This window comes from Cupressus sempervirens, chromosome 4 (genome assembly GCF_028749045.1).
Source record: "Cupressus sempervirens isolate cs-2001-9-10 chromosome 4, ASM2874904v1, whole genome shotgun sequence".
NCBI classification, from domain to species: domain Eukaryota; kingdom Viridiplantae; phylum Streptophyta; class Pinopsida; order Cupressales; family Cupressaceae; genus Cupressus; species Cupressus sempervirens.
Genome location: NC_143121.1, coordinates 129,433,114 through 129,459,810, shown reverse-complemented (window position 1 = coordinate 129,459,810; position 26,697 = coordinate 129,433,114). Strand labels below are relative to the sequence as shown.

At 38.9% G+C, this 26,697-nt stretch overlaps 1 protein-coding gene across 1 annotated transcript in view; it reads right to left on the bottom strand.

The window, feature by feature from the left end:
- Positions 1-504: 504 nt before the first annotated feature.
- The window catches only part of LOC149560270 (uncharacterized), a 60,143-nt gene continuing 33,950 nt past the window's right edge, over positions 505-26,697 (bottom strand). Inside the window, exons 3-8 of the mRNA XM_089824579.1 lie at positions 22,753-22,812; positions 21,897-21,979; positions 21,675-21,739; positions 21,525-21,558; positions 21,225-21,295; positions 505-951 (exon numbers count right to left, since the gene is read on the bottom strand). Of these exons, the coding sequence (XP_089680705.1) occupies positions 861-951; positions 21,225-21,295; positions 21,525-21,558; positions 21,675-21,739; positions 21,897-21,979; positions 22,753-22,812 (404 nt within the window). The 3' untranslated portion in view covers positions 505-860. The remainder of the gene's footprint in view (positions 952-21,224; positions 21,296-21,524; positions 21,559-21,674; positions 21,740-21,896; positions 21,980-22,752; positions 22,813-26,697) is intronic.

Genomic DNA, 26,697 nt, shown 5'->3' with positions numbered 1-26,697 from the left:
AAGATTTTATAATTCCTCCTCTGCCCTCAAACTAATTAAATGCATTGGGACTGCATTGAGACTAAATGTAGTTGCAAAAACCTTCTAAGATTGTTAGCTGAGAAATTGTCCTCTTAGATAGCAAACTATTCCAGCATTTAAATTATGGCTCATGTTCCTGTGGCATCTGTGATAATGCCAGGCATAGTGAGCAAGAGTTGATCTCACAAATTAGTGCTTTCTATAAGCTATAAAGCTTCACCTGTGACAGAAAATGGCATTTTGATGTACAAACCATTATCTGGTATTTCAGAGACTTGCATTAGTCTTTTATGAACTCTGCTGAAGGCAAAAGTACTTTTAAGAGGAAAATGTTCGCATCACCAAGTGTTGTGAATAACTTTTAGGCAATGCACTCCTAGATTTTAACAAGTCCTTGTATAATAACTTGACAGTCCAGCACCTTCCATCCTGTCAATGTTCTATCCAAATAGCAATGCCCAAGTCAATAGTGAGAGTAACAAATTTTTAAAAAACTTTTTGATTGGTTGAAACCAGGAATTACATTTTTTCTAGAGGAACCTTCTCCAGTCCTTTTCAAGCTCTATATACTAATTTTAAATCTTTCAGTTTCAATTTGTCAGCATTGCTCTTCTGGTGTGGCCATTACGCATCAAGAATACTTACAAGAATCTAATAAATAAATAAACCCCGAATCATCCAAACCAAAATGGTTTTGTATCCAGCGCCAGATTTTGACAAATTTGCTAGCATAAAATTCATCTTCAAAGGACTATTCTCAAATTTCAAACTGTTAATATTGTTTCAGAGCAAGCAGAAGTGTAAGATGCCTGGTTCTCCAGTTCAAAAGCAACGCTTCATCAATCCCAGCCACCTTTGTTTCTCCTTCCAGTTTTCTTTAAAGAAAGCACTTTTTTAGATTGCAATCTTTTCTGCTCACCAACTTCTGCCCTGCAAAAGAGAAATGCATCTTTCAATATTCTTCAAAATGTGTATACTTGACAGGAGGCTGTATGTATTAGAACAGAATGACTTTTCAGTAAAAGTAAGCAAGCAACAGATATGTCCTTCAAGATAGGATATCCTTGGCATCATTTCTAATAGTAATTAATTCCATCGTACGATTTAAATATTTCTTAGTTTAATTCTACCTTACAAGAATAGCTGTCTCTTCTAATATTTAGAGATATTGATGCTATATGATGTGTGAAATAAGACACTGGAAGATTATCTAAATCCCACATTAGAATAAAAATAAAGTTCACACTAGTAAGCACTTTGAAACCATCAACTCCAGTTAGCATTGCACAGGAACTTGGGAATTTTGTTCTAAATCAAGCTCTCAAGATACTAGCGCTGATTGTATACCAAGGATTAGGCCAATATTTAAAATATTATATAGTTGCATCCATACAAAATCCTACAAATGCAGACAAGAGGACTCGATCCAAACAAATTAGACCATACATATAATGCTATGTTGTATACATTTATCACATTAGGGTACTTACTTTTGAGGTTTATTTTCCACTAACAGGATTGTCCATTTTCATTTACATGTACCACTTATCTAGTGCAACATGCTCACACGTGAGCATTCTGTTTACTAAATTTTGCATTCTTATATATGATTCTTACAAGCATAAATGCTTAACATGCTCTTTTCTCTTGATAATTCTATTTGTGATTCAAAAATAGCCCTTAAACAAAACATACATATAATTCGGATTATAGCCATTTGTCACACATAAAGGTTGCTTGCAATTCCTTTTCCACTAACAGGATTGTCCAATTTTATTTAGTGCTACAACTTTTGTACTATCATGTGCTCACAAATGTGAGCATTTTGTTTGTTAAATTTTGCATTCTTTCTTATATATTTCTACTATTTTTTCTTTGTTTTATTTTAAAAGCATATCAAACTTTCAAAGTTTTGATCAAGCATATCAAATAGCCATCAATAACAAAGAAGAGCATAAAGGTTGTAGGGTTATGCTATATATGTTGATAGTGAAGTAGGAGAGAAGACACAGAACAGGTTATCATTAATAGCTAGGTTGCCAGTTCGGATTCTAGTACACATGCGGCTTCAAGATTTGGGTCCGAAATTCGTCTAAATTTATTTGAACTTGGTTCGAATCCATTTTGGGTTCATCCATACAAAAACATAAGTTTTTTAAAATATATGTGTATATATATGCAACATAGCAAAATACACCACCAAATCAACAGATGTGTCCTTCAAGATAGGATATCCTTGGCATCATTTCTAATAGTAATTAATTCCATCGTATGATTTAAATATTTCTTAGTTTAATTCTACCTTACAAGAATAGCTGTCTCTTCTAATATTTAGAGATATTGATGCTATATGATGTATGAAATAAGACACTGGAAGATTATCTAAATCCCACATTAGAATAAAAATAAAGTTCACAGTAGTAAGCACTTTGAAACCATCAACTCCAGTTAACATTGCACAGGAACTTAGGAATTTTGTTCTAAATCAAGCTCTCAAGATACTAGCGTTGATTGTATACCAAGGATTAGGCTAATATTTAAAATATTATATAGTTGCATCCATACAAAATCCTACAAATGCAGACAAGAGGACTCGATCCAAACAAATTAGACCATACATATAATGCTATGTTGTATATGTTTATCACATTAGGGTACTTACTTTTGAGGTTTATTTTCCACTAACAGGATTGTCCATTTTCATTTACATGGACCACTTATCTAGTGCAACATGCTCACACGTGAGCATTCTGTTTACTAAATTTTGCATTCTTATATATGATTCTTACAAGCATAAATGCTTAACATGCTCTTTTCTCTTGATAATTCTATTTGTGATTCAAAAATAGCCCTTAAACAAAACATACATATAATTCGAATTATAGCCATTTATCACAGATAAAGGTTGCTTGCAATTCCTTTTCCACTAACAGGATTGTCCAATTTTATTTAGTGCTACAACTTTTGTACTATCATGTGCTCACAAATGTGAGCATTTTGTTTGTTAAATTTTGCATTCTTTCTTATATATTTCTACTATTTTTTCTTTATTTTATTTTAAAAGCATATCAAACTTTCAAAGTTTTGATCAAGCATATCAAATAGCCATCAATAACAAAGAAGAGCATAAAGGTTGTAGGGTTATGCTATATATGTTGATAGTGAAGTAGGAGAGAAGACACAGAACAGGTTATCATTAATAGCTAGGTTGCCAGTTCGGATTCTAGTACGCATGTGGGTTCAAGATTTGGGTCCGAAATTCATCTAAATTTATTTGAACTTGGGTTCGAATCCATTTTGGGTTCATCCGTACAAAAACATAAGTTTTTTAAAATACATGTGTATATATATGCAACATAGCAAAATACACCACCAAATCGATGTTTCAGTTCAACAGAACACTAATTGCATTATTTAGCCATACATAAAACTTGACACACTTGTTTGGTCACATGCATGGAAAATGTTTCCATATCAAGGGGACAGTTTGAGAATGAAAGGAATTGTCAAAAGATAACTGTAGTTATCTGAATTTTATATTGTATTGGTTAGAGCGTTTCTAACCAGGCTATATCAACAGTTGAGATACAAATTTGAAGTCCCGAATTCAAAGATATCATGTCTTTTTAAAGAAATTCCTCTATAATCATCAATTTTGATGTCACCTATTGTCAATTTCGATTTCCTTTATAAGCAAGTTGTTTACCCTCGCAGGGTAATAGAGATTAGTTGCATAAATGAAGTAAAATATTTAACACAGTGTAAAGAGAACAAAATAGTATTATATCCATTGACAGGTTACCATATACAAGAGTATTCCGTACAAGCATGTCCCCATCAAAAGGAATAATGCATACATATAGTGTCCGAGGGGATGAGAGGTAAACCGTCGCATCCGTGTAACTGCCTCGAGTAGACCAATTGTCTAATTACCCATTTTCCCAACAACATCATCCACTCCAAAAGAAAAGGTCGTCTCCTAACAACTTATAAAATTGGAGACAACTGCTAAGTACACCAAAAACATTAACTAAGAGGAAGGAGGATGCATCCCTGACATGTCCAGTATCCCCCGTAGTTCATAGACTTGATTCACGTGAATGCATAAATCTTTTTCTATCCTCGAATTAATCTCCACAGATTCCTTCAACAAAAGTGCCACCTCCATAGCCTATGCTTCCTTTTGTGCATAGGCCGCTCTACTCGCCGTCACTTCGGCTCTAGCAACCTCTAACTCCTTTTCAGCCATTTCCTTATCCTGTAAGCGTTGCTCGCTCTGTTGCCCGATCCCCTTGTTGCTTAGCCAACTAATTGGCTAACTCCTCTCGAGACGTTGCCTCTACCTCCTTGGGCCTCTCAGCCACCACTCTATGGGCCTTGGTGCATCACTGAGCATAGTAGGCGCCTTTATACACCTCTACTATATCGCAGGCAAGCCTCTCCATAGTGCTACTGCCCGGTCCCAACTCTGATCCCAACTCTAGTTTTGTGGCTTAATCTGCCATCATTTCCAGCATCTCAATTGTCGACCACCCTTGCCCCTCGAAACAAGATCGAAAGCGTTCGAAGCATCTTGTTGGATGTAAGCTACGACAAGTTGCAACTCCTTCATTCTAGTCATTGCAATCTGACCAATTACCCAAACCTTTCTCCAACACATCCTCTAGAGTCTTAGTGTATGTCATCGTTCTCTCAATATTTGAACCGTAGTCTAGCATGTCCTCCTCTGCCTGCTTGGCATCTACCTCCATTCCTCCTATCACCTCCATTTCCACATCCAATGCAACCTCTTCATCACCTAGCGCATCCTCAAGAGTCCCCACATCCTATGGTGCTGCAATTGTTGGTGTCTTAGCTAAGACATCTTACCTTCTTGGGGACTAAATGGAGGGTCCTACTTCTGTAGGGGTAAGTCGAAACTGCTGCCATAAAAACATGATGGCACGGTCCATCACCTGGACGTCCACTACCTCTAGTTGTGCCATATGCACTGGCCCAGTCGATAAAGTGGAATCAATAGTTACCACGACCTCCATACCAATCATCTCCAAGCTGACTTGGGGTTCCAGTGTACTCCCTTCTATATCTGGAATGTCCATAGCCTCACCCTCTCGATGCATATCTATTGCTCCTTCCGCTAGAGCTATATCAACCACAACTGCATCGGCCTAATCCTAAACAATTGGGGCCATAACACCTTCCTGAGGTACTAGCTGACTCTCCTTCTCAAGGACTTCCACCAAGGATGTCCCTTCTATAATTTATTTCCTCATCTCTGTCTCCACCATCTTTGTAGGAACTATTTGTGTTGTCACCACTACTTCGGTCCCGAGAACTAAGGAAACCCTTGCAGTCATCACCAATAGTGGCGTCATATCAACTGATGCTCTCATATGGCCAAATGGTAAAATAGAGGGTGTGAAAATTGGTCGAGGTGTCGACACCGCCTCCATCTCGTCATCCTCGTCCTCCTCTGCCAGAGTGTTGTCCCCCTGCAAAGCACTCACTGTGTCCAACTCCTGTCTCACCCTCTTATGCTCAGTCGTCATTTTGTCGATGTCCAAATGTCGCCAGTAAAATATCGGAGGCTCCCCTAGCGCCAACTTGCCCTTGGGCAGTACCTCCAACACGTCGGCAAGAATCTAGTGAAGTGCAACTTCCAAGAACAACTTGATTGTGTGGTGTGGCATATAGAAAGTACGATGTTGCAATGTCATAAACTCGTACATTCTATAGGCCAACAAGGATGCCCAATCATAAATGAATCCATTCATGATACCATTCATAAAAACTATTTGGGGTAGAGCAATATTCGAGGCCTGACTTGCTCCTATCAGTCGACTCTTTAGTACGTCGAGGATATAGCGCCACGACCCTTTCCTATTAAACTCGTGTCTCATTCCTCTACTCTTTGAGCCCTTTACTACGAAGTGAAGCTCGATGGGAGTGAGTTCTCAAAAAACCAACTTGATCCAATGCTCTTTCCATTCCTGTGAGAGCTTGTGATTTTTTATTTCTACTTTGCGTCTGCCCCGTCTTGGGATACCAAAAACCCTTGTGAAATATGGCTCTGAAAGAGACAGTGATAGGATGCTTCCTATATTGAAATGAGTTGCTCCTGCTATGGTTGTCGTATGCTTCAATAATCAAAGGATATGCTCGAACAGACGAATAGAGAATACCGGCATTTGAATTGCCGAATGCACATGTGCCCGTTGCAATATCTTCTTTACTATATCTGTGTCTGGTGTCTCTTGCCACCATTGCCGGCACGCAAGCCCGTTAAGTCCCTCAAACTGAATTGTGAGGTGTGTAATTTCTTCTTTTTGAGGAGTTTGTTGGATCATGGGATGAACTTTCATCTTCTTGATGCTGGGAGTTGCCTCTTGTGTGTGGCTTGATATCCTGACTCCAAAAGGGAGGGTTTTTATCTTCTTCTCCATAATTGAATCTTTTACTTCTAGTTGGGCCTTCCACTTCCTCTTGCTTGCAGAATACATAATAATCGTTTCTTGTTTTGGCGTTATGAAAAAAAACGGTTAGGCTTGGAGGCCACTTCTCCTTGCCATACGTAGATGCAATCATCCCCACAACTCCCAATATCAACTATGGCGGATGGTGACTGTGATTATTCCTCTGTTCTTACTAATTTGTTGTTGACTATGTATGCCTAAAGTTGCTAGGCCAGAATGTGCGCCTTATTTCCACAAGGTTCCCTCTAAAATGCCCACGTTTCCTCGACTTTCAGTGCAACCCACTCTCCTGATACCTCTTTTGCCTGCGGTCCTGGCTTCTCTACAAGTTTGCTTAGTCTTCCACAGCCATCTTTATAACTTCGTGCTTTGTCCACAAAAATTATATGGTCAGCCTTCTTCAATGTCCTTGATGTTTTCTGCGGCCTTCTCTGATGTCTTCTTCGGCACTTGTCCTTAGGGACTTTGCTCGTCCTCGGACTCTTGCTTTTCACAGAGTCTCCTTGTCCGGTGAGCAACTAAATACTTCACTTGTTACTATTATCTTTACTCCACAACCATATCATTACTCTCGGTGCCAATGTTTCTCGTGCATGCATTTACTTGTATTCCCACGGGCCTCACATATGTCTACAGCCTTGTAAATATCTCCACGCATTTTCATTGGGTTCCCACGGGGATTTGGAATGTTTGCGAGCGTCTGTTTTACTCGCAGTGATGACTCACTGGTGTCCACAGGGAACTGTTTTTTTTATCTGCAAGTTTGCTTTTAATTTTCCACAAGAGTCTTTTCCCAACAATGCCCCCACCATTCGGTGACTTCACCGATGGTGATAGTCACCGTTAGGTGGCTCTGTTTCTATCTTTTTTTTCTGGAATATATCCTAATACTAAATTACTCATGCATTTTTGGGTGATCCTAACATCCTTGCCTTTGATGGTAGACTTTTAATTTTGATCCATTGACTGTGTTAGGGATTTCTTTGCCATCGAGTGTCCATAATTTTACGTCATTATCAACAACTTCTCGAATATTGTTCACAATGTTTAGAAAGTAACAAGTTTGATCTGTTAAGTACAAATCACTTTGCATTTTCAAATCTTTGTTTAGTTCTCAATATTGATTCATTGCCTGGCCTCCATTGTTATCTCCATCTCAAATTCGCTTGGCAACCCTTCAAGCAATCACCCTTTAATATGGACTCAACAGTGTATGGAAGATTTTGAATTTCGTTGTTAGGAGTTTCACGACATGATTGACAAAATAACCACCTCTGTCACTTGTCAACCGAATGGGGATGCCATACCTTGTTATTATTTGTTCATAAATGAATTTTGCAGTGCTTAGTTTTGAGTTATCTGGCAGTTGCTTACTTCAACCCATTTTGTTGAGTACTCAGTGGCCACTACAATATACTGACATCATCAGGCACAATTAGCCTTTAGAGGTCTGGCAAAATCCAATCCCCATTTTTTAAATAGCTCTTGAGCATGCAAAGGTTTAAGTGGCATAAAGTCTCGCTTAAGGGGTTTTCCTACTCGTTGGCAAGTATCACATCCGATGACCCATTCTATCACATTATTGTACAAAATTGGCCACCATAAGCCTGCTAATAGTGCCTTCCTTGCTATCGTATCGGGACCCATATGTCCTCCTGTATGTCCCTCGTGGACTTCCCGAAGCATAGTTGGTACTTCTTCCTCCATCACGCATTGCCTCAGCAATTGGTTTGAACCCATTTTATATAACAAGTCATTATTAGTTGGAAAGTCCTACTCCTAAGGACCAACTTCCTTCGTTCCCCTGGAGGCATGTCTCGGGGAAACTAGGTTGTAGACAGATACTCTCCTATACTTGTATACCACTTAAGGAGAACGACAATATGAAACAAATGCACGTCTAGGAAGTTGTCATTTATTCCAACAGGTGGCTCACCAAACTTAATACGTGAAGGTCGGCGATCATATGACTACATCATGGTCATGCGATGATCTTGACTATGAAATCTGAGTAAGAAAAGCCATCAACTCACTCTTCCCTAAATAATGGGTTTATTGACTAGATACATGAGGGCTTCGTGGTCCACATAAAAAGTGAATAGTGTCGCTAATAAGTAGTGCTTGAATTTTTTAATACAACAGACCATTCCAAGGGCCTCCTGTTCTGTCATGTTGTAATTCTTCTCGGCATTTGACAGCAACCTACTTGCAAAATATATTGGGTGATCCAATCCTTGCGAATCTTCCTAAGCCAAGGTGCCCTGATGACGTAATTTGAAGCGTCCATGTACACATGAAATTCATTATCCTAATTAGGGAACACTAAAATGGGAGCACCTAGCAACCTCGATTTCAGTTCCTGGAAGGCCTCCCCTTGTTCCTTCTCCCAAATGTACAACTCCCCCTTGTGAGCCTATCCAACAGAAATGAAATTTGTGCGAAGTTCTTTATAAACCAGCAGTAGTATTTGATATGGCCGAGGAAAGATTTGACACCTGTAACATCCATAGGAGCCTTTGTCTCTACCATCACCCGCACTTTATCAAGATCTGTTTTTCAGTCGTACTTGGCATATTGTGCCCGAGCAACTTCCCTTGTGGCACAATAAACCGACACTTCTTTGGATTAAGTGCCAATTGAGCTCAGTGACACCATTCCATGCACTCTCCTAAGGCAGCAATATGCTTATCCTCTCCACTAAATATGGACCAGTCGTCCAAGAATGCTTTAAAGTTTCCAATGGACATCTTCTCGAAGATGTGTAGAATGACGTGCTGGAAGGTCGTTGGCGCATTACAAAGGCCGAAGGGCATCTTATTGTATGCATACACGCCATCCTCCACTAAGGTCATTTTCAATTTGTCTTCCTCTACAATGGATATCTGGTTATGCCCGACAAACCCATCCATAAACGAGTAATCTCATGGCCTACTACTTCCTCCACAATGTTGTCAGTGAATGTGTAAAAATTTGGCTTAGGGTAGAATTCACCCAAGACCAAGGAACTCAAACACAAGCACAACAATAGACCAAAGAGAGAGTATGATCAGAATGACGATATATTCATTCAATATGCAATATGAAAGTACACTAGGAGTGCATGTATATAAAAGCCTCTCGAGAGCTTCTAGAATGCATAGAAGTCAACAACATGATAAGTCATACAACCAGGCACATGTCCACCAAAAATGGGTTATCCTCTATTAAGCACAAAAGTGTGATGATGTGAGGATACGCTTACAATGGTGTATCACACAAATCAATGGTGTAGACAACATGTGATAAATTAGGAGTGCGAATAATTGTGTTGTGTACATGACAACTCAGTGAATGATGCAAACTCCAGTGTTGTAGACACCATGTGCTAAATTAGAGTTGTGTACTTCTATGTTGTCAACATGACAACTCATGAGAGTACACAAACTCCTAAGTGTCTCACCTAAATAAATAATAAAATAATGCATTAACCTAAGTAAACTTACGTGTAAATAGTAAATATTTATTTACACCAACCCCCCCCCCCTTAAGTGCAACTTAGGGGAATGCCCTTAAGCTTACGAAATCTAGGATGAAATGCATAATGAGTCCCAACTATTGGGCCATGTTAGGTACCCATGTACATAATGATATGCAATCTCTCATAAAGCGGCGAAAGAGGGAAAACCTCATGGGAAAAACCCTCACCAAAAAAAAGATAAAAAACACATACGATGTATGGATGGATGGAGTAATCAAGAACCCCCCATTACGACATACATCCTGTATATACATAAGAGAAAAATGAGAAGAGGACGAGAGACAGAATAGGCTCCCCCCCCAAAGAAGAATGCCTGCCAATGACTGCTCCAATGAAGAAGCTGATCCAAGACTGCAGAATGGTGTTCCTCCCCTTAGGAAGAAACAAGGCCAAGGGTACAAATGAGACGCTTCTGCTGTGTGTGGAAAGAATCTCATAGGTAAGTGATGTCTCTGAAACTTGCTCAACTGACTAAAGAACCTGTCTCAAAGAACTGTTTGTCTCTGCAACTGATGAAGAATTGTTAGAATCTGAAAAGATTAATAACCCAGAAAACTAGTGCAAAGAATAAATATCTAAACTATGAATGCAAATGATACAAAATCAAAATAACATCATAGAGTTAGTCTCCAAGAGAGTAATGCAAATGCTGGAAGCAAAATAGCATTAAGAGGATGCTAAAATAAGAGATCCAAATACAAGCCAGGTAGCATGCTTATATAGGCTAGGAAGAGGGAGGAGGTGGCAACACCAACCAATGAGGAGCAACCATCTATCGGACTAAAGATAGCAAAGTATCTTCCCAAGATAGCTAATGGATGCTCACATGTAGGAAGGTGACACCTCACAACCATTCACCTAATAAGACATGCTTTATTAACCTAAGCGAGATTATTAAAAGTGTAGGAAAAACCTAGCAAAATAGGAAAAATAAAAAATTACACTAACACCCCCCCCATAAGCGAAGCTTGGGAGGAAGCTAACCTAGCAAAGCTATGAAAGCAGGAAAATGGGTCCCGGCAACAAGGCCTGATCAAGTACCCAATACAAGAAAAAGAACTAAATGAAGGAAACTAAGCCTCCAATCTAGGAAATGTCCCAAAGAGAGGAACAAAAAAGAGCATGAAGCATCTTCGAAGCATGAAGCTGCAAACACTATCAGAGAAACTGCTGGAACCCCCACTGAAATAGTGCATGACCAGGTAGAGAAGACAAAGTCTGAAGAGGTGACCTCCAAAAGTAGGAATGAATGAGTGTCTATATAGTAGATGAACCATCTCACCGAAATGCATAGGTGCCCAGCCACTGCATCCACCTAGTACATTGGAACAAAAACTGAATACGTAGATCACTCAACCGAACCAAAGAAGCAATAGAGCCAACAGGTGAACCCCCCCATAATGTTGAACAGGGAGAGGGGTGACAGGAACACTGAAATGCAATGCCAAAAACATCTGCAAGAAGAAGAATCAGGAACACCAATAGTGCAATAGAAGTACAAGCACAGGATAAAGGGCGGTGTCACCGACACACTGCATGGGCTAATGTCGTGGAAGAAAAATTCACTTGACAAAGGTGGATGAGCACAAAATGGCAAAACATCATGACTCCCCATGGCACTTTATAACTGAGTGCGAGTACAAACAAACACAAGGTGTACAAGATCCGAGATATGCAAAAGCAGGCACTTTATCTTAGTGCATTTATAGAAAAAAGAATGCAACAGAATAGAATCATACAATGCTCAGAAGTCAGAAAGAAGAGTGAGCCAAAAGAACAGAAGAAGAGATTCCAGGACCTATAGAATCCAAGTAATCCGCCAGAGTGTGAAAGTGCAAAACTCGAAGGAGAAAGAACCTAGAGCAAAATCTGGATAAAAGACCTCTGCAACTGAATAACTCATAGAACCAGCTTTCCAACGATATCTGGCGAGCCCAGAAAAGAGTCTGAATGAGCGAGATATGGCTCTCGGAAGGCAAAATAGAACATCTGGCTTTGACTGCCAAAACAGGGAACCAAACTGTAGCAAAAATCAAAAAAACCTGTACCATCATCTCCATCTCAGAACCAGCTTTCCGACGCATTTTTTGGATCGAAAAAATACGTCCGTATGCTCAAGTTACGGAAGAAAAACTGACAGGGCCTCCTCATGAAGAGCATATGCTAAAAGTGAAACTTGGGCACAATAACCAAGGAAAAAAATAGCACCACTGCGATCTACTCGAAAAATCATGCACTTTCAAAAAAAGAATCGCCTCGATACGAGGTCGTATGAGAAAGTTATGATCCTCCGAAGTTTTCAAAACGAGAATTGTGCACAGTCACGGCTGAGAATCTGCAATTTCTGAAGAATTCATGCATGAAAATCAAAAAACAACTCCACTAGTGGATAGAGCACAAAAAAATAGCCAAGTTCATAACAAGAATCATCAAAATTGGAGTCTGTATGAGCAAGAACGAGACATTTGAAAACTGCGTTCAAATCTGTGACTACCAACGGAGAGGGGTATGGTTGTAGCTTTGCATGCTCGATTCTGCAAAATATACAATTTGCATGCAAAATCTAAAAAATACCCAGATGGTTTTTCAGGGCTGCAAACAAAACCCAGAAAGCGTTTTTCTTGCTGATGTATAGAAGATGTTGCTGTAGTGTAAATCAGATGCCTTTAACAGTAAAAAAACGGCTCCAAAAATCAAAAAACGACCTCAGCAACCAAAATATGACATGCAAATGCTGGATCAGCTTCCTAAGTCCATCAATGGCATGCTAGAACCTGTAAAACTGATTGAAAACTCCAAATATGCAAGTTGGTTGTCAGATTTGAGATTGAAACCCCAGAGAAAAACTGTTTTTGTAAAAACTTTTCTGATTCTCAGGATCATCCAAAGATGCAAGAGAAGAGCATACTTTGTTTTTCAAAAAACTACAATAAAGTTTATTAGCCCCCCCCCGAATCTCTCAAATAAGGAAACTAAAATCTACTCTTGCACATAGAAAAGCTCTGATACCATGTTAGAATCTGATAAGATTAATAACCCAGAAAACTAGTGCAAAGAGTAAATATCTAAACTATGAATGCAAATGATACAAAATCAAAATAGCATCATGGAGTTAGTCTCCAAGAGAGTAATGCAAATGCTGGAAGCAAAATAGCATTAAGAGGACGCAAACACAAGAGATGTGTGGTACCTTTGGCTGCTTCAATGAAGAAAAATCCTCCTTTGAAGAACCCATATGATAGGAGGCACCTGAATCAAGTATCCATTCCTCTGAAGAATGTAAATTTGCCATGAGTGCTAGCCCTTTGCCCTTTGAATCTAAAGAAGACCCTTTATCCTTATAAGCATTAGGCAATGGAACATTATGTCTCTACATGATGTTGGTCAACTCATCAATCTTTTTATGATAACACTCATGTTCTTCATGACCCATTTTCTTGCAATAAGCACACTTTTTCTTCCCCTTATTATTGTCCCCCTTCTTGTTGGAATTCGAGGACTTGCCTTGTTGATTGGATTGTGGTGTTGTCTTATTTGCATCCTTTGATTTGTTCTTCCACTTCTTTTTCCTACCCTTTCCTTTATTTAAAGACTGTCCAACTGAATTTTGAGAACCCTCATTGTTGGCCACCAATGCTTTAGACTTAGGTGATTTGAGAATCCCCATTGATTTCTACTTCTTTTCTTTTGTATCCAATAGATCAGCATATTCATCAAAAGAGACTTTCATATAAGCAGACCCTAATGTAGTTTTTGAGGTGTTAAAAGAAAAAACAAATGTGGAATACTCCAATGGCAACGTGTTATGAATGAGATAGATCAACCTGTCATCTTTGATAGAACCCCCACAATCAGTAAGCTTTGTTCTTAGTTCATTCACCTTGATGATGAAATCTTGTATAGAATCAAATGACTTGGGATCTAAAGAGACAAGCTCATCTTCAATTTTGAAAACATCCTCTTCAAACACTTTACCATATAGGTTTTCGAGAGTATCCCAAGCTTCCTTAGATGTAGAACACTTCTTAATTTGATACATGATCTTATCATCAACCCTCAAACATATATCACCTAGGACTTTCCTATCCATTGCTACCCAAGCTGAAATATCACTTGTTGATACTTTATCACCTGCTGGTTTAAGAACAGTACCATCTACATATTGTGAAACTCCATTATGCATTAAGTGATACCATATTTTGATAGACCAAGTAGCATAGTTATGTGGAGTTAATTTTGGAAACTTAAAATTTCCCATAATGCAAAAAATGAAAGAAAATTGCAGAAAAGAAAGAACACAACACCAAGAACACCCCCCCTTTTCACTAAATCAAAAAACCCCCCCAAAATAGATGCTTTTGGCACTTTATAAGTAGTGCGATTACAATGGCCACTTGCCAATTTTGGCCTTCGTGGACTTTTGATTTTGCTTGTTACAACCTTTTGAAAGATTATAGATCTAGAACTTTACAATGTACAACAATTTTGAAGTAATACAAAGCAAAGAAAGGCTCTATTTCTGAAAGTGACACTTTTGTCCACACAACCTTACAATCTAACTGCAGATCTGGAAAGTAGACGAAAAATAACGCACTTTCAAAAAAAAAGTGGAACTTGTTTTCGACTCTAGATGTGCTCGTACAAAGTGTTTGAAGTTGCAAAATGCAGGATTATGCAAGTACAATCGCCAAAAAATGCAAATTTTGACAAATCCGTGCACCAAAACTAGAAAAAAGCTGCACCATTGAAAAGTTTAGAAAATTCTACCCAATTTCAAAAAAAAATTGCACCTGATTTGGAGTTTGGATGACTGAGATATGGCCTCCCAAAGTCAGACTGCAAAATCAAAAATCAATCTGGAGAGAGGTTACATCAGCAAAGGACGGGGTTAAATTTGATGGTCATACAATCATCGCATCAATTCAAATTTGCTCTAAAATGACGATCAAACTGTCGTCAAATTTAGGATTGTGTATTGATGACATTAGCAACCTATCTCGTGATGACGTCAGTCGTACGGATGATATCGTCAATAGCTAATGTGGCAATACGGAATTGTATGGACGTACAGCAAAAACTGACGCACCCAAGTACGTGGCAGCTAACTAGGATCCGATGTGGCGCTAAGGTGTACACCACGTGTCACTGACTGGGACGATGACGGAGGCAGGTACACTTACATGTCACTTTGTGACGTGGCGGGGTTGGGCCACATGTCGCAGGTTGACTGTTGTGTGTCCTAATTTGGATTCGCCCGCGTGGCACTGGACAGTCGCTGATTTGGCCGAGCACTGCGTGTTGTGTGCTAAAATGGCGAATCTGTTTTTGCCACATGGTCAAAGGTTGCAGAGTGGCTAGACTGTCGCATGAGGGCCGGAACTTTTTTTGTTGCCGAAAGGTACAAAGGCTGTCACCAGGAATTAATTCAACAGTCGCTAAGATTTATAACAGCGATTGCCAGCGAATTCAAAACGTGACGTCGGAGTTTCGAAGGCTGCCAAATTTGTTGTTGACCTCGGTCGGAAGTCACGTCTGCGATGCTGAAAATTTACAAACTTTTGTCCCACATGCGTGGGAGGGTTGGATGCGGACGGCTTTAAAAACACATTCCCGCGGATGGTAAATGAGTTGAGCTGCCAATTAGCAGTAAGACTTGCCTGAATTAAAGGCTGGCCGCCGCCAGTAGATGGTGGTTATGCCGAAAATTCGCCGATAATTGCAGTCAAATTTGTGGTACAGCCTCTATTGTATGGCCCCCTGGCCTGAGGCCAAAATAATGTGTTGAAGCCCACAGAAAAATTGAAGGTGCCCGCGGATTAAAAGGAATTTCCCCTGCACAGGGCCAGGATATGACAACCCGATACCTACAAAAAAAATTCAGAAAAATCTATCCGAAAATACAGAGAAATAAAGTATAAATCCAAAAAAAAATCGAATAGATCTGCAAATGACCATACCCAAACTGCAAATCGGGGCCTCCAAGTTCCAATTTGCAAAAAAAATTTGCCTCACGATCAACTTTGGCCAAAGATAGTCGAGTTTATAGTCGATCTTCATCGGATCAATGTTCCGGACACAATGGCGAGGTCAAATATGGCTCTAGACGCTCCCAATTTTTGCAAATTCCTCGGATTCGGGTCGAGGTGCTAAAGCATGAACGGTCTTGAACGGCTATGTGTAGAGAATCTCCTCGAGCTCTGATACCATAATGCAATATAATAAAATAATGCATTAACCTAAATAAATAATAAAATAATGCATTGAGATATCAAAAATCTAAACAAATGCAGATCTGGTTTGCTTCCTTCTTTGAGGAGATCACAATCGATGAAACCCACTCGTCTCCAACCGAAAGATAATACGTGCCTCCAACATCCGTTCAATTTCGGCTTCTACCCTTGTAACATAATTCTTGTTCATCTTGTACGGCCTTTTCCTCATAGGTTGAGCTCCAGGAACTAGAGGAATTCAATGTACACATAACTTAGGAGGTACACCCCTCAAATCCTTTTAGGTCCAAGCAAGGATGTCTTTGTACTCCATTTAATTTTGAATGTCGTCATCTTTAATATCGGATTCCAGTCATCCCCAATCAAGATGATTTTCGAGTTATCCTTATCATCGAGATTTATCTCCTTTAGCTTCGCCTCTTTGTATCCTATTAGTTCAACTTTAAAGAACTGATGGGCAAGACTCTCCTCGACTCATGCCTCACATTCCTTGTATTCTTTGACTTCCCAAGGGAACTCGTTTGAATCTTCCTCGATCTCGAGCACACTACACAACGAAGGGAATAGTTCGTAATCATTCATTTGCCAATGGAATAGGCCATCCATAGAATCTGTATCATCCTCCAAGTCTAATACCCTTCGTCATTGGGCTCCATATTCCTTTGCCCTTCGTCTCCTCCGTCGTCAGATCCTAAATCTGAGGAAGATGCCATTTCCTCTCCAACCAATTGCGTTTTGAGATCCATCACAAACTTTCTTCCCCCCTTCTCAAATGACAAAATAATTTTCTTCAAATTATGATTTGCCTTAGTCATCACCAACCACCCTCTCCCGAGGATGGCGACATATCCCTTCCACTTGAGAGGGATTACTACAAAGTCTAAAGTGAAGAGTTGTGTCCTGATCGTTACTTCTTGTTTCATTAATGTTCTGAGGGGTTTGATGCCATGTTGGTCAGCCCCCAATAAGTTGATGGTTGGTGGCCAGAGCGTTGGTTTGCCCAAACTCTTTCAAGTCTCTTAGGGTGGGACATTTACCCCAAACCCACCATCAACAATTGTGTGCTTCAACATAGTGCCCAAGACGTCCATCTCCACTACTGTCAGGTTTCATCCGATGTTGACTGTAAGTATCAATGGATCTGCTATGGAACTGTCAGGAACCTCCATCTGTCCCAATGTACTTGTTGGGATGGTTGGGTTGTTGAACAAGGCCGCTTTTAAATGTGGCGTTGTTTCCAATAGGTCATGGACTTTCACTGATATCTCCAATTACATCATCTGCCTCAAGATATTTTGTTCTAGTTTGGTTCGAGTAGAAAAACCGAAGGTACCGTTAAGGTCCCTTCAGGCCTATACTTCCTTCTCAATCTTGGCCTTCACCTCAAGTACCCTTTGTTTCTCCATACGAGAGTCAGGATACGTGGCCTTCTTTGTTTGTGCTTGTGTAATTGCTAGGATGTCTTCCTCTGTATCTCTTGTTTCCACATCAATGAGGTTGCAACTAGGCTTCGGGCAGTTGGCCTCCTTGTGGTCCCCTGGTCCGCACCACTTACATAGTTTATGTGGATTTTCCTCCATTTGGCAATCCCAGGCAAAATGTCCCCACTAGTTTCAATTTCTACATTTAATCATTGGCCTTCCCTTCACATCATACTTGATCCGAGGGCGATTGTTGTTATTCTTATTTCCTCTGCCTCCTTGTCGGTTATTTTTGTAGCCACTAGATGATGCAGCATTATTATTATTTTGTTTACTGTCGACTCTAGATGTGGAAGGTTGCTCCTATGTGAACAACACTTGTTGGTTTCTAACCCTCAGATTATAAAGGCATTCTTTGGTGGAATGTCTCCCAATCTGGTAGATGTCAAAAAAGGATTTCTTTAGACAAGACCCTTTTGTGTATCCGGCCTCCTTGCAATCCATACACCACACCTCATCCTCCTCGGTTTTGCTTTATCCTCCTTTCATTTTCTTAAGTTCCTTCATCATCCTCAAGGTGTTTTCGTAAGTCATGTATTTTCTTACTTGATTCCTCCTCACTACTTTCCTCCGAGGACTCATCATCTAAGGACTTATTTTCCTGGAAGTCTTACATTCGCTTTCCACGTCCATTGCATGGTTATATGCATTATTGTCCAATGTCGGTGGTTTAATCTTCATCTTCTTCCTAAGGGAAGTTTTTAGTCCTTCGACAAATCATCGCTTCTTTAGTACGTCAATCAGGCATATTCCATTTTCCCCATTAATTCCTTTAGTCATCTCCCGTAGGCTTTGACAAACTCATTCTTCCCATGTTTTGTGTTGTATATCTCAGCAAGGATATCGTTGTCATCTCTTTGTAGTTTATGTTCCATTTGGAACTCTTTCTTCACTACCTCCCATCTTATCAAACCAATTTTATCCACATTGGAACACCAGCCAATGGCTCCTACTCTTAATGCAGCAAGAAACTATTTGATCCACTTGTCTTGATCAGTGACGCCATTAGTGGTCCAAATTGTTTCACATGTACGATAGTGTCGTACCAGATCTTCCTTTGCTTGGCCTGTAAACTTGGGCAATTTTTTTTGTTCCTAGCCATGACTATTGATTATGCCACCCATTGTACTACTGGTGGTGTTGTCGACTGTGTCGGTGCATTACACTGTAGTGTGATAGGTTTTGAAAAGAGGGTTGTTCAATTATCAAACTGTACTTGTTTGTACGGTGTGAGGGACAAATTGGTCACCCTGTGCTCGTGCTCCTTTGGCACCTTGAGCCACACTAGCTCCTTCACTTTTGTCTGGATTCTCTACCTGTAGTGTATGCAAATTTAGAAAGTTATCCCTCATTTCCTAAATCAGATTCAACCTTTGTCATGTCTCCTTTAGTAAATCCTCTGTACTTCCCGGTCACAGATGGTTAGACGAACCGTGCTCACTGTTTAATGCACCTCCTCTAGCACTGTGGTCATACCTCGTCACCCCACTGTGGTACCCGTCAACAAGTTGCCTAAACCTTTGCCTTCGCTCGACTTCTTGTGCGAGGATCAAAGCCTTCTGTGCAACATGGACATCATCATTTTGTTCCCTTCTATTTCTATTCTTATTCAATTGATTTGGCATCAATTCTTAAAAACACATTATAAATAACAAGAACACTTCTATTTATATGTAGTCTTTGTACATCATCATGGGTCGTCTATGCAACTATTAAAGAGTTCCAGTGCTCTTTTCACTCACTCTATTTACATTCCCACGGCCTAGGGCTCATGGGTTAGACCTCTATCAGGTTTCATCACGATCCTTTGATTCTCGACGATTACGTTCCAGAAAGTTCATGAGTTTGTTGCCTGCACTCCTCTCTCTCGCCTTCCTCAATTTGCCTCGCCTATGCCAGGAACGTTTGTGCCAACAGTCAAGGGAATTGATGCAACAACCGCTTTGTAGTGGGACTCACATTTAGCATGTCCCAAACGGTGTCCTCCAAAACCTATTCACGCACGACTTCTCTCTGTACAAAAGTTTCAATACTTGCTCTAAACAAAATGTGGAAATTTGTCGTCAGTTCATGCTCCCCTTCATACAGCTCGATCACTCCGTTGTCGTAAGTTCTCACAATCTCCGAGATAGGTGTTCCCATTTATTCTATTCTTTGTATGCCATTGTTTGCATCACTCTTTCCAGATTTAGAATAGAAAACGACGCCAAATATTTACCCTCGTGGGGTAACAGACATTAGTTGCATACAGGAAGTAAAGTATTTAACACATAATGTAAAGAGAACACAATAGTATTATATTCATTGATAGGTTAACATACGCAAATGTATTCCGTACAACCATGTCTTGATCAAAAGGAATAATGCATACATATAGTGCCCAAGGGGATGCGAGGCAAACCGTCGCATCCATGTAACTCCCTCGGGTAGACCAACTATCTAACTACCCATTTTCTCGACAAAAGTTTTCATTTTCATACACATGCATAAATGACATTACAATCTTTTTTGATCTTTTTAGTGGTCACAATAGGGTTGGGAGGACAAAAAAACACTTTAAAAAACCTAAAAATAATGTTCCAAGACCAAATTCAGCCCAGGTCTCAATAGCAAATTCTTCAAAATTTGCTGCAAATTTTGCCTGGGTTCCTCTGACAGAATTTGCAGCAAATTCGTAGCTCTACAAGAGAATTTGGAGAGAATTTGACAAGGACCAAACTTTGTAAATTGAACCAGACTTGAGGTTTGCAGGAGAGAAACTGTTAACTTAGCTTAACCCCATGTATGAGGAGGAAGCAATCAAGTTTGCAACACTTTTTAAGTTTTAACTAGAGCGAGTGCTCATTAGCAGTAGTACCATGGCATGGTAACCCAAGATCGTGGCTCAACTATTACCTTAGGGGACAAAAAAACACTTTAAAAAGTTTTGAAAAATGTTCCAAGACCAAATTCAGCCCAGGTCTAGATAGCAAGTTCTTCAAAATTCGCTGCAATTTCTGCCTGGGTTCCTCTAACAGAATTTGCAGCAAATTTGTAGCTCTACAAGAGAATTTGACAAGGACCAGATTTTATACAGAATTGAACCAGACTTTGAGGGTTTCTGGAGAGGATCTGGTAACTTAGCTTAAACCCCATGTACGAGGAGGAAGCAATTAAATTTGCAACACTTAAACTAGACTGAGATCTCATTAGTGGTAGTACCATGGCATGGTAACCCAAGAACGTGACTCAATTATTACCTTAGAGGACTTCAACCAAATATTGACAGAGAGGTTTGATAGAAAGGATCTGGACATTCACTTTAGGGAGCAAGCTTAATTAAGGCAAGAGAGCAAAGTTGAACTCTATGTGACAAAGCAGCAAAAGCTATCAATGATGTTCCCCAATGTAAAAGAGATGAGACTCGCAAGGGTCTTAAAACAATTTAATGAAGACTGCATTTTTAAAAATATTATGTATGGAACCAACAGAAAACAAATTGATTACAATAAAAGCCTCTTACAATTTTGTGATCTTTTTTATCTTCTCCTCTGTTGGAGCTGGTGGAACATAAGCAGCAGCATCAATTATTGCCTGTCATTACAAATTCTTCCTTCATAAGAAAACCAGTGTTAAAGTCATCTAAGGGTCAATCTTCAAGTACATTGATAGTGCAAACTAGCAACAATACATGGCAACAAGAGCAACCTTATGTTTTGCTCAAAAAATAAATTCAATTCACATTAGAAACAACACTATTTAAATCTATGTAATTTCAAAATAAGAACATTCCAGCTCCAATCATTCAACAAAATAATAATACCTGAAGTTTTCCCAGTGCATCATTAATATTGTCCCTGTGATTTGACGATATTTTAGAAAAGTCAATATTCTCAGGTAATTGATGACAATTCTTCAAAAGTATGAATAGTGATGATGTAAAGGACCTCAGAAGCTAAGAGTGTATTATTACTTCTGGGACCGGGTTTTGGTGGACGAAATAACAATTTCTCCTTCGCTGTTGATTCGATTCTTTTCCTGTTTGACAATATCGAAAACTAATTATTTTGTCCGTGGGCTATAAAAGCAATAAAGATGAGACATTTAGACAGAAAAGTGTATTCTTTGATTTCAAATGAAACCATTCTTATAAGAATACAGGAAGATTGGTCCTACATCCAGAAAGCTCACCGACCATTTGCAATATTTTTTCTCTGATTCGTAGAGGCAGCCAACCAGCACCCATGACATTGAACCGCATGTCCACCTTTGTGCTCACTAGTACATTTTAAGTAGCATGTAAGGTAGCCTTTGAAATAGTTTAATTCTAGCATAATTCAGACAATCAGAGCTAATTGCATCCATCCACTCCATTCTGTCTCTTATAGAGTACTTCAGTTCAGTAGCACGACAGGAAATGTAAATGTAAATTGGACTGGTCATATATTAGTTTCAGATTTGAATCTTGTGAGTAGTCGACAATTGTTAAGCTACAAGGACAAAGTTTGAAGCCTAATTTTGTTTTTACAGAAAACTTATGAAGAAGACTTGTGCAGTTTGAGAAAATCAAAGCTCTCTCTTGGGAAATGCAATTATATAGGAATAACTAAGTGCACAAGTGTTATCCAATGACAAATCACTTATCGGGGTTCAAAACATCATGTAAACTGCAACACTTCAAATTACATTTCTCATAATCTAACATGTTAATACAAAAGAAAATCTATAGCTATAACTTTATAAACTATAGACATTTTGAAAGCAAAGAGACATTGATTAAGTCACAAATTAAATATGTTCATTTCAGTTCCAACTGTTAGAAATCAACGAGTTAATTGCACCCAAGACATATATTATTTTACAAGAATTTTTTATTATTTGTGAATTAGCAATCAACTGTTCGCCCAAACAGGAAATTTGAAAGTACTATCACCTTGAACTTGAATATAAACAGCTACTGGATATTACAAAGTTCAACAATTGCTTATGCAGATTCTGATCTTGTGCATTTCTTGTCTATTCACGAGGAAAATATAATTTAATATGTATACCTTTATTAACATTTTGTCCACCAGCTCCTCCACTTCTTGCAAAACCCACTGTCACGTGTTCTGTATGATATACACAATGTACAATATATTAGCTTCCTCAGCATTAAGAATAATGAAATATATACACATTCAATATGCTCAATGTGAAAGAGTGATACATAGACCACTGTTACCAGGATATTCTTCAACCAAATGAAATCGAGGACAAATTAATGTTATCTCAAAGGGGATTGTTGGAACCCAAAACAGATTGATTAGACCCTAAAAACAGAGGTGTGCCAAATACAATGTAAACTTCTATAAAGAACCCAAGACAACTGGTAACGAATAAAATAAAGATCAAAGAGAATATACAGGCAGAACAATCAAAAAACACATATTTAAATAATTTGTCTTTGGTGTATGCATATTAATTGTTATCATTAGAAACGGTACATTTATTTGAAAAGTATTTACCACCCTCTCCTTTATGTCCACTTGGGCCATTTTTCAAATAGGATAAAGTTTAAAACTGATTCATTAAAGCATTCATTCTTGAAGAATTTTAATTGTTGAACTGAAATTTAGGGTACACATACACATTCGATATGCTCAATGTGAGAGTAATAGATAGACCACTGTTGAAAAGATATTCTTCAACCAAAAGAAGTCAAGGATAGATATAATGTTTTCTCCAAGAAGATTGTCGGATCCCAAAGCAGACTGATTATTCCCTAAAAATAGGTGTGCAGCATACAATGTAAGCTTCTGCAAAGAGCCCATGACAATTATGGAATTAACATTAAAATCCAAGAGAAAACAAAGGTAAAATATAGGCACGGCAATGAAAATCACAAATTATGAGTTTAGTACTGAGTTTCCATTAAGGCATTCATCATCAAAGGCTTCTCTTTAACTGTTGAGCTGAGGTGAAGACAGGGCTGAAGTACTCGACTTTAACTTCTGAATTGCTAGATTTGTTTTATTGTTGAATTTCCCAGGTGTGTTAGTCTTAATTATATTTCACTTGACATCTGCGGCAACGTTGCATCATTTTCATACTCTGTCAAATACTGATCCAAATCTTGTTTTTTGAGTGGTAAACTGTCTCTTTAGCTTTCCAGATTTCAACTGACATTCCAAGGGTCAAAGCCCGTAAACATGTGTAAGTAGGAGCATATCGTGGCTTGAGTTGTCTCAACTCTTTAGGTCCATCTTCTATGGATCAATTTAGTTGGGACAGTTTTTGTTACGCTATTTTAAGATAAATAAAATATTTGTTGTGTACTTCAACTATACATTGAGAGAATCAGAAAACCCTGAGCCATGTATCTTTTTTGCCATTTATATTTCTTTTACAAGGATCAGTTAATTATGACCTCTTTCAGCAACATTTGTGCATATAAATCTACACGTGACACCCAATCTTTACATTTCAGCATTTTCTATCTTAAAATTGTATTTTGCATATCATTGTCCTCTTTAAGAAGGCACCAGAGTGTCTCTTGTTCAAGGCTTTCAAGGCTCGGTTCTTTTCAGCTGCTAATTTTTTTCCATATGTGATATTTTTGCATTCAATTGTTTGACAAGTTCTTCACTTTGGAATCATTTCCTTCAATTGTTTTGCATATCCAATCTGTAACTAAGCCATTAAATCCATACTTAGCTCAACTACAAACTCATTATTGTTGACATGGTGGTCAGCAGCTCATTGGGGACTAGTGACATGGCTTAACTGCCTCCCATGGGTTAGGTTATATCTAGCATTTGTATCGGGCATTGGTAATTTGAGCTTTTGGCACAACAGCAAATGATTCCAACAATTGGTATCAGAGCCTTGGGTCGCGGGTTTGAGTCTCTCTTCAGTGGGTGCTGAAAGCTTTGTCGGCACTGGGGGGGGAATTGTTGACTTGGTATGACTGTGTACAATCATATTGATATTTAGTAATTTAAAGAAACACCATAGTGCAGAATTTTTTATTCATATATTATATCAGGGTAACACAGCAGAAGCTAACTACAAGGAGGATCTGAGGATTGCAGATCTCCAATGGGTGGTGTTGACCCTCATTTTCACTTTGCCTAAATTATAGTTTTCTAATGTGAAATTGTGTTGAATTGCAGTAGTTAGGGTTTTGCTGTAATGTGCTTAATCCTCTGGTTCAAGCCCCAAATCTGATAAAATTAGCCCTTTCTTAGCACTTAGGGTTTCCTTGAAATTTTATAAAATCGTTTGCCCGAGTGAGAAAATCCTTGTTTGAGTCCGCGCCCTTTTTGAACTGATTCAAATTTTCAAATGTTTCAAAGGGTTGTATTTTATCTTATTACTTTGACAGTTTAATGTAAGCTCGTGAAGGTTTTTAAGTGTGCGACCCAGTCAAAGCTCATCATAATATAATGGCCTCTTAAGATGGGACCCGGCAAAGCGGTGAAGTTTCCTTTGATTGCCCAGTCGGAGCAGTCAGAATCCCATTTGCCTTTTATACCATAACTGATTGAAACAATTAATCAAGCCTCAATCGCGCGGTTGCATGAATAAGAAAGATGTAAAGAAGTATAACAGCGATTGGGCGAATGCTTTTGTTTGCACAATTGCGGCATCAAGAGGTAAAGTTTGAAGGATAACAGCGACTGAGCAAAATAGTTAGAAGCTCGTAAAGAACCTTTAATGGCATGGTTGCCGGGCTGATTACATAGTTAGAAGGTTTGACTGCGATGGAGCAACCAAGTTAAGATACTTGAAATTATTCCCAGTCGCATGGTCAGGGCAGTTATGTTAAGTAGAATGGAATGCGATTGAGCAAAAGGCGATTATGAAGCTAGAAGTTATTCGTTCACTGAGTCACATGTATAAGATAGATATCTAATTCCCAGAACGCGACCAGGCGAAAAGTGTTAAGAAATTGTTAAATCGCGTAGTCGAGATGTTAACCAAGCAGTCAACGGAACAAATTGCAACCTGGCAATCAATACTGCAAGGTGCATGAAATGTTTGATTGCTTAGTCGCGATGTCAAAGAAGATAAGGATAATCAAGATAGTGATACGGTCAACTTATGAGAAAGACATACCTGATCACACCTTTGCAGTGATAAGAAGAAACTACTTGAGACAAGTTGCGAAGTGGCGAAACAGGTTAAAGTGCTCATTTGCGGGGTCACGCAATTAAGGATCAAAAGAAATATTTAAACCGTGACCAAGTGAAGTAGTTATGATCAAAGCAAAACTTGGTAGATCGTGCAATTGCGATGTTAAAGTAGTGTTAGTAAGGATAGACTGCAAAGCGGCGACTAGATGAAAAGAGCATAAATATCCTTTTCTCACATAGTCACGAAGCAAAGTTGTTGTTAGATAAACCAAGCTATGACCCGGAGAAGTCTTGAGGTTACATTGCATGTAATGTTTTGATCGCATGGTCGCAGGAGTAAAAACCTAAAAGCTTGAAAGGTGTGCGAAGCCGCAACTTAATGACTGCTAAAGGAATTCGCGTGGTCGCAAGCAATAAGTATAATTGTTAGTGAAATGAAGCGAACGTGCGATTAAACACAAAGAAATGTCAAATGTTTAAGGCACTCAGTCATGCAATTAATAGCTAAAAGCAACGATTAGACTGCAAAGCAACGAAAAGAGGTGTAAAGCTATGATCGCCTAGTCATCAATGTTTAAATGCTAAGGCAAATGACGATTGCGAAATGGCAATCAAAGGGAGTCGCAAGGTCGCGAGGATAGGTTTTAATACAAAAAATGATTGTTAAAAAGCCTCATTATGACTTAAAAGCAATGCCCTGTCAAAAGTGCATAAAGAATTTGGAAAAGCTAGTAGTACAAGAAGATTTTGCCACTTTTACAAAAATTGAGATTTTTCACGCACGTTGACATAAATAGACATAAATACTTCTCTATTGATTTTTCTCTATTAATAAGTTGATATAACGACATTCTGAGTTACAGTCTTTTGCATAATCCA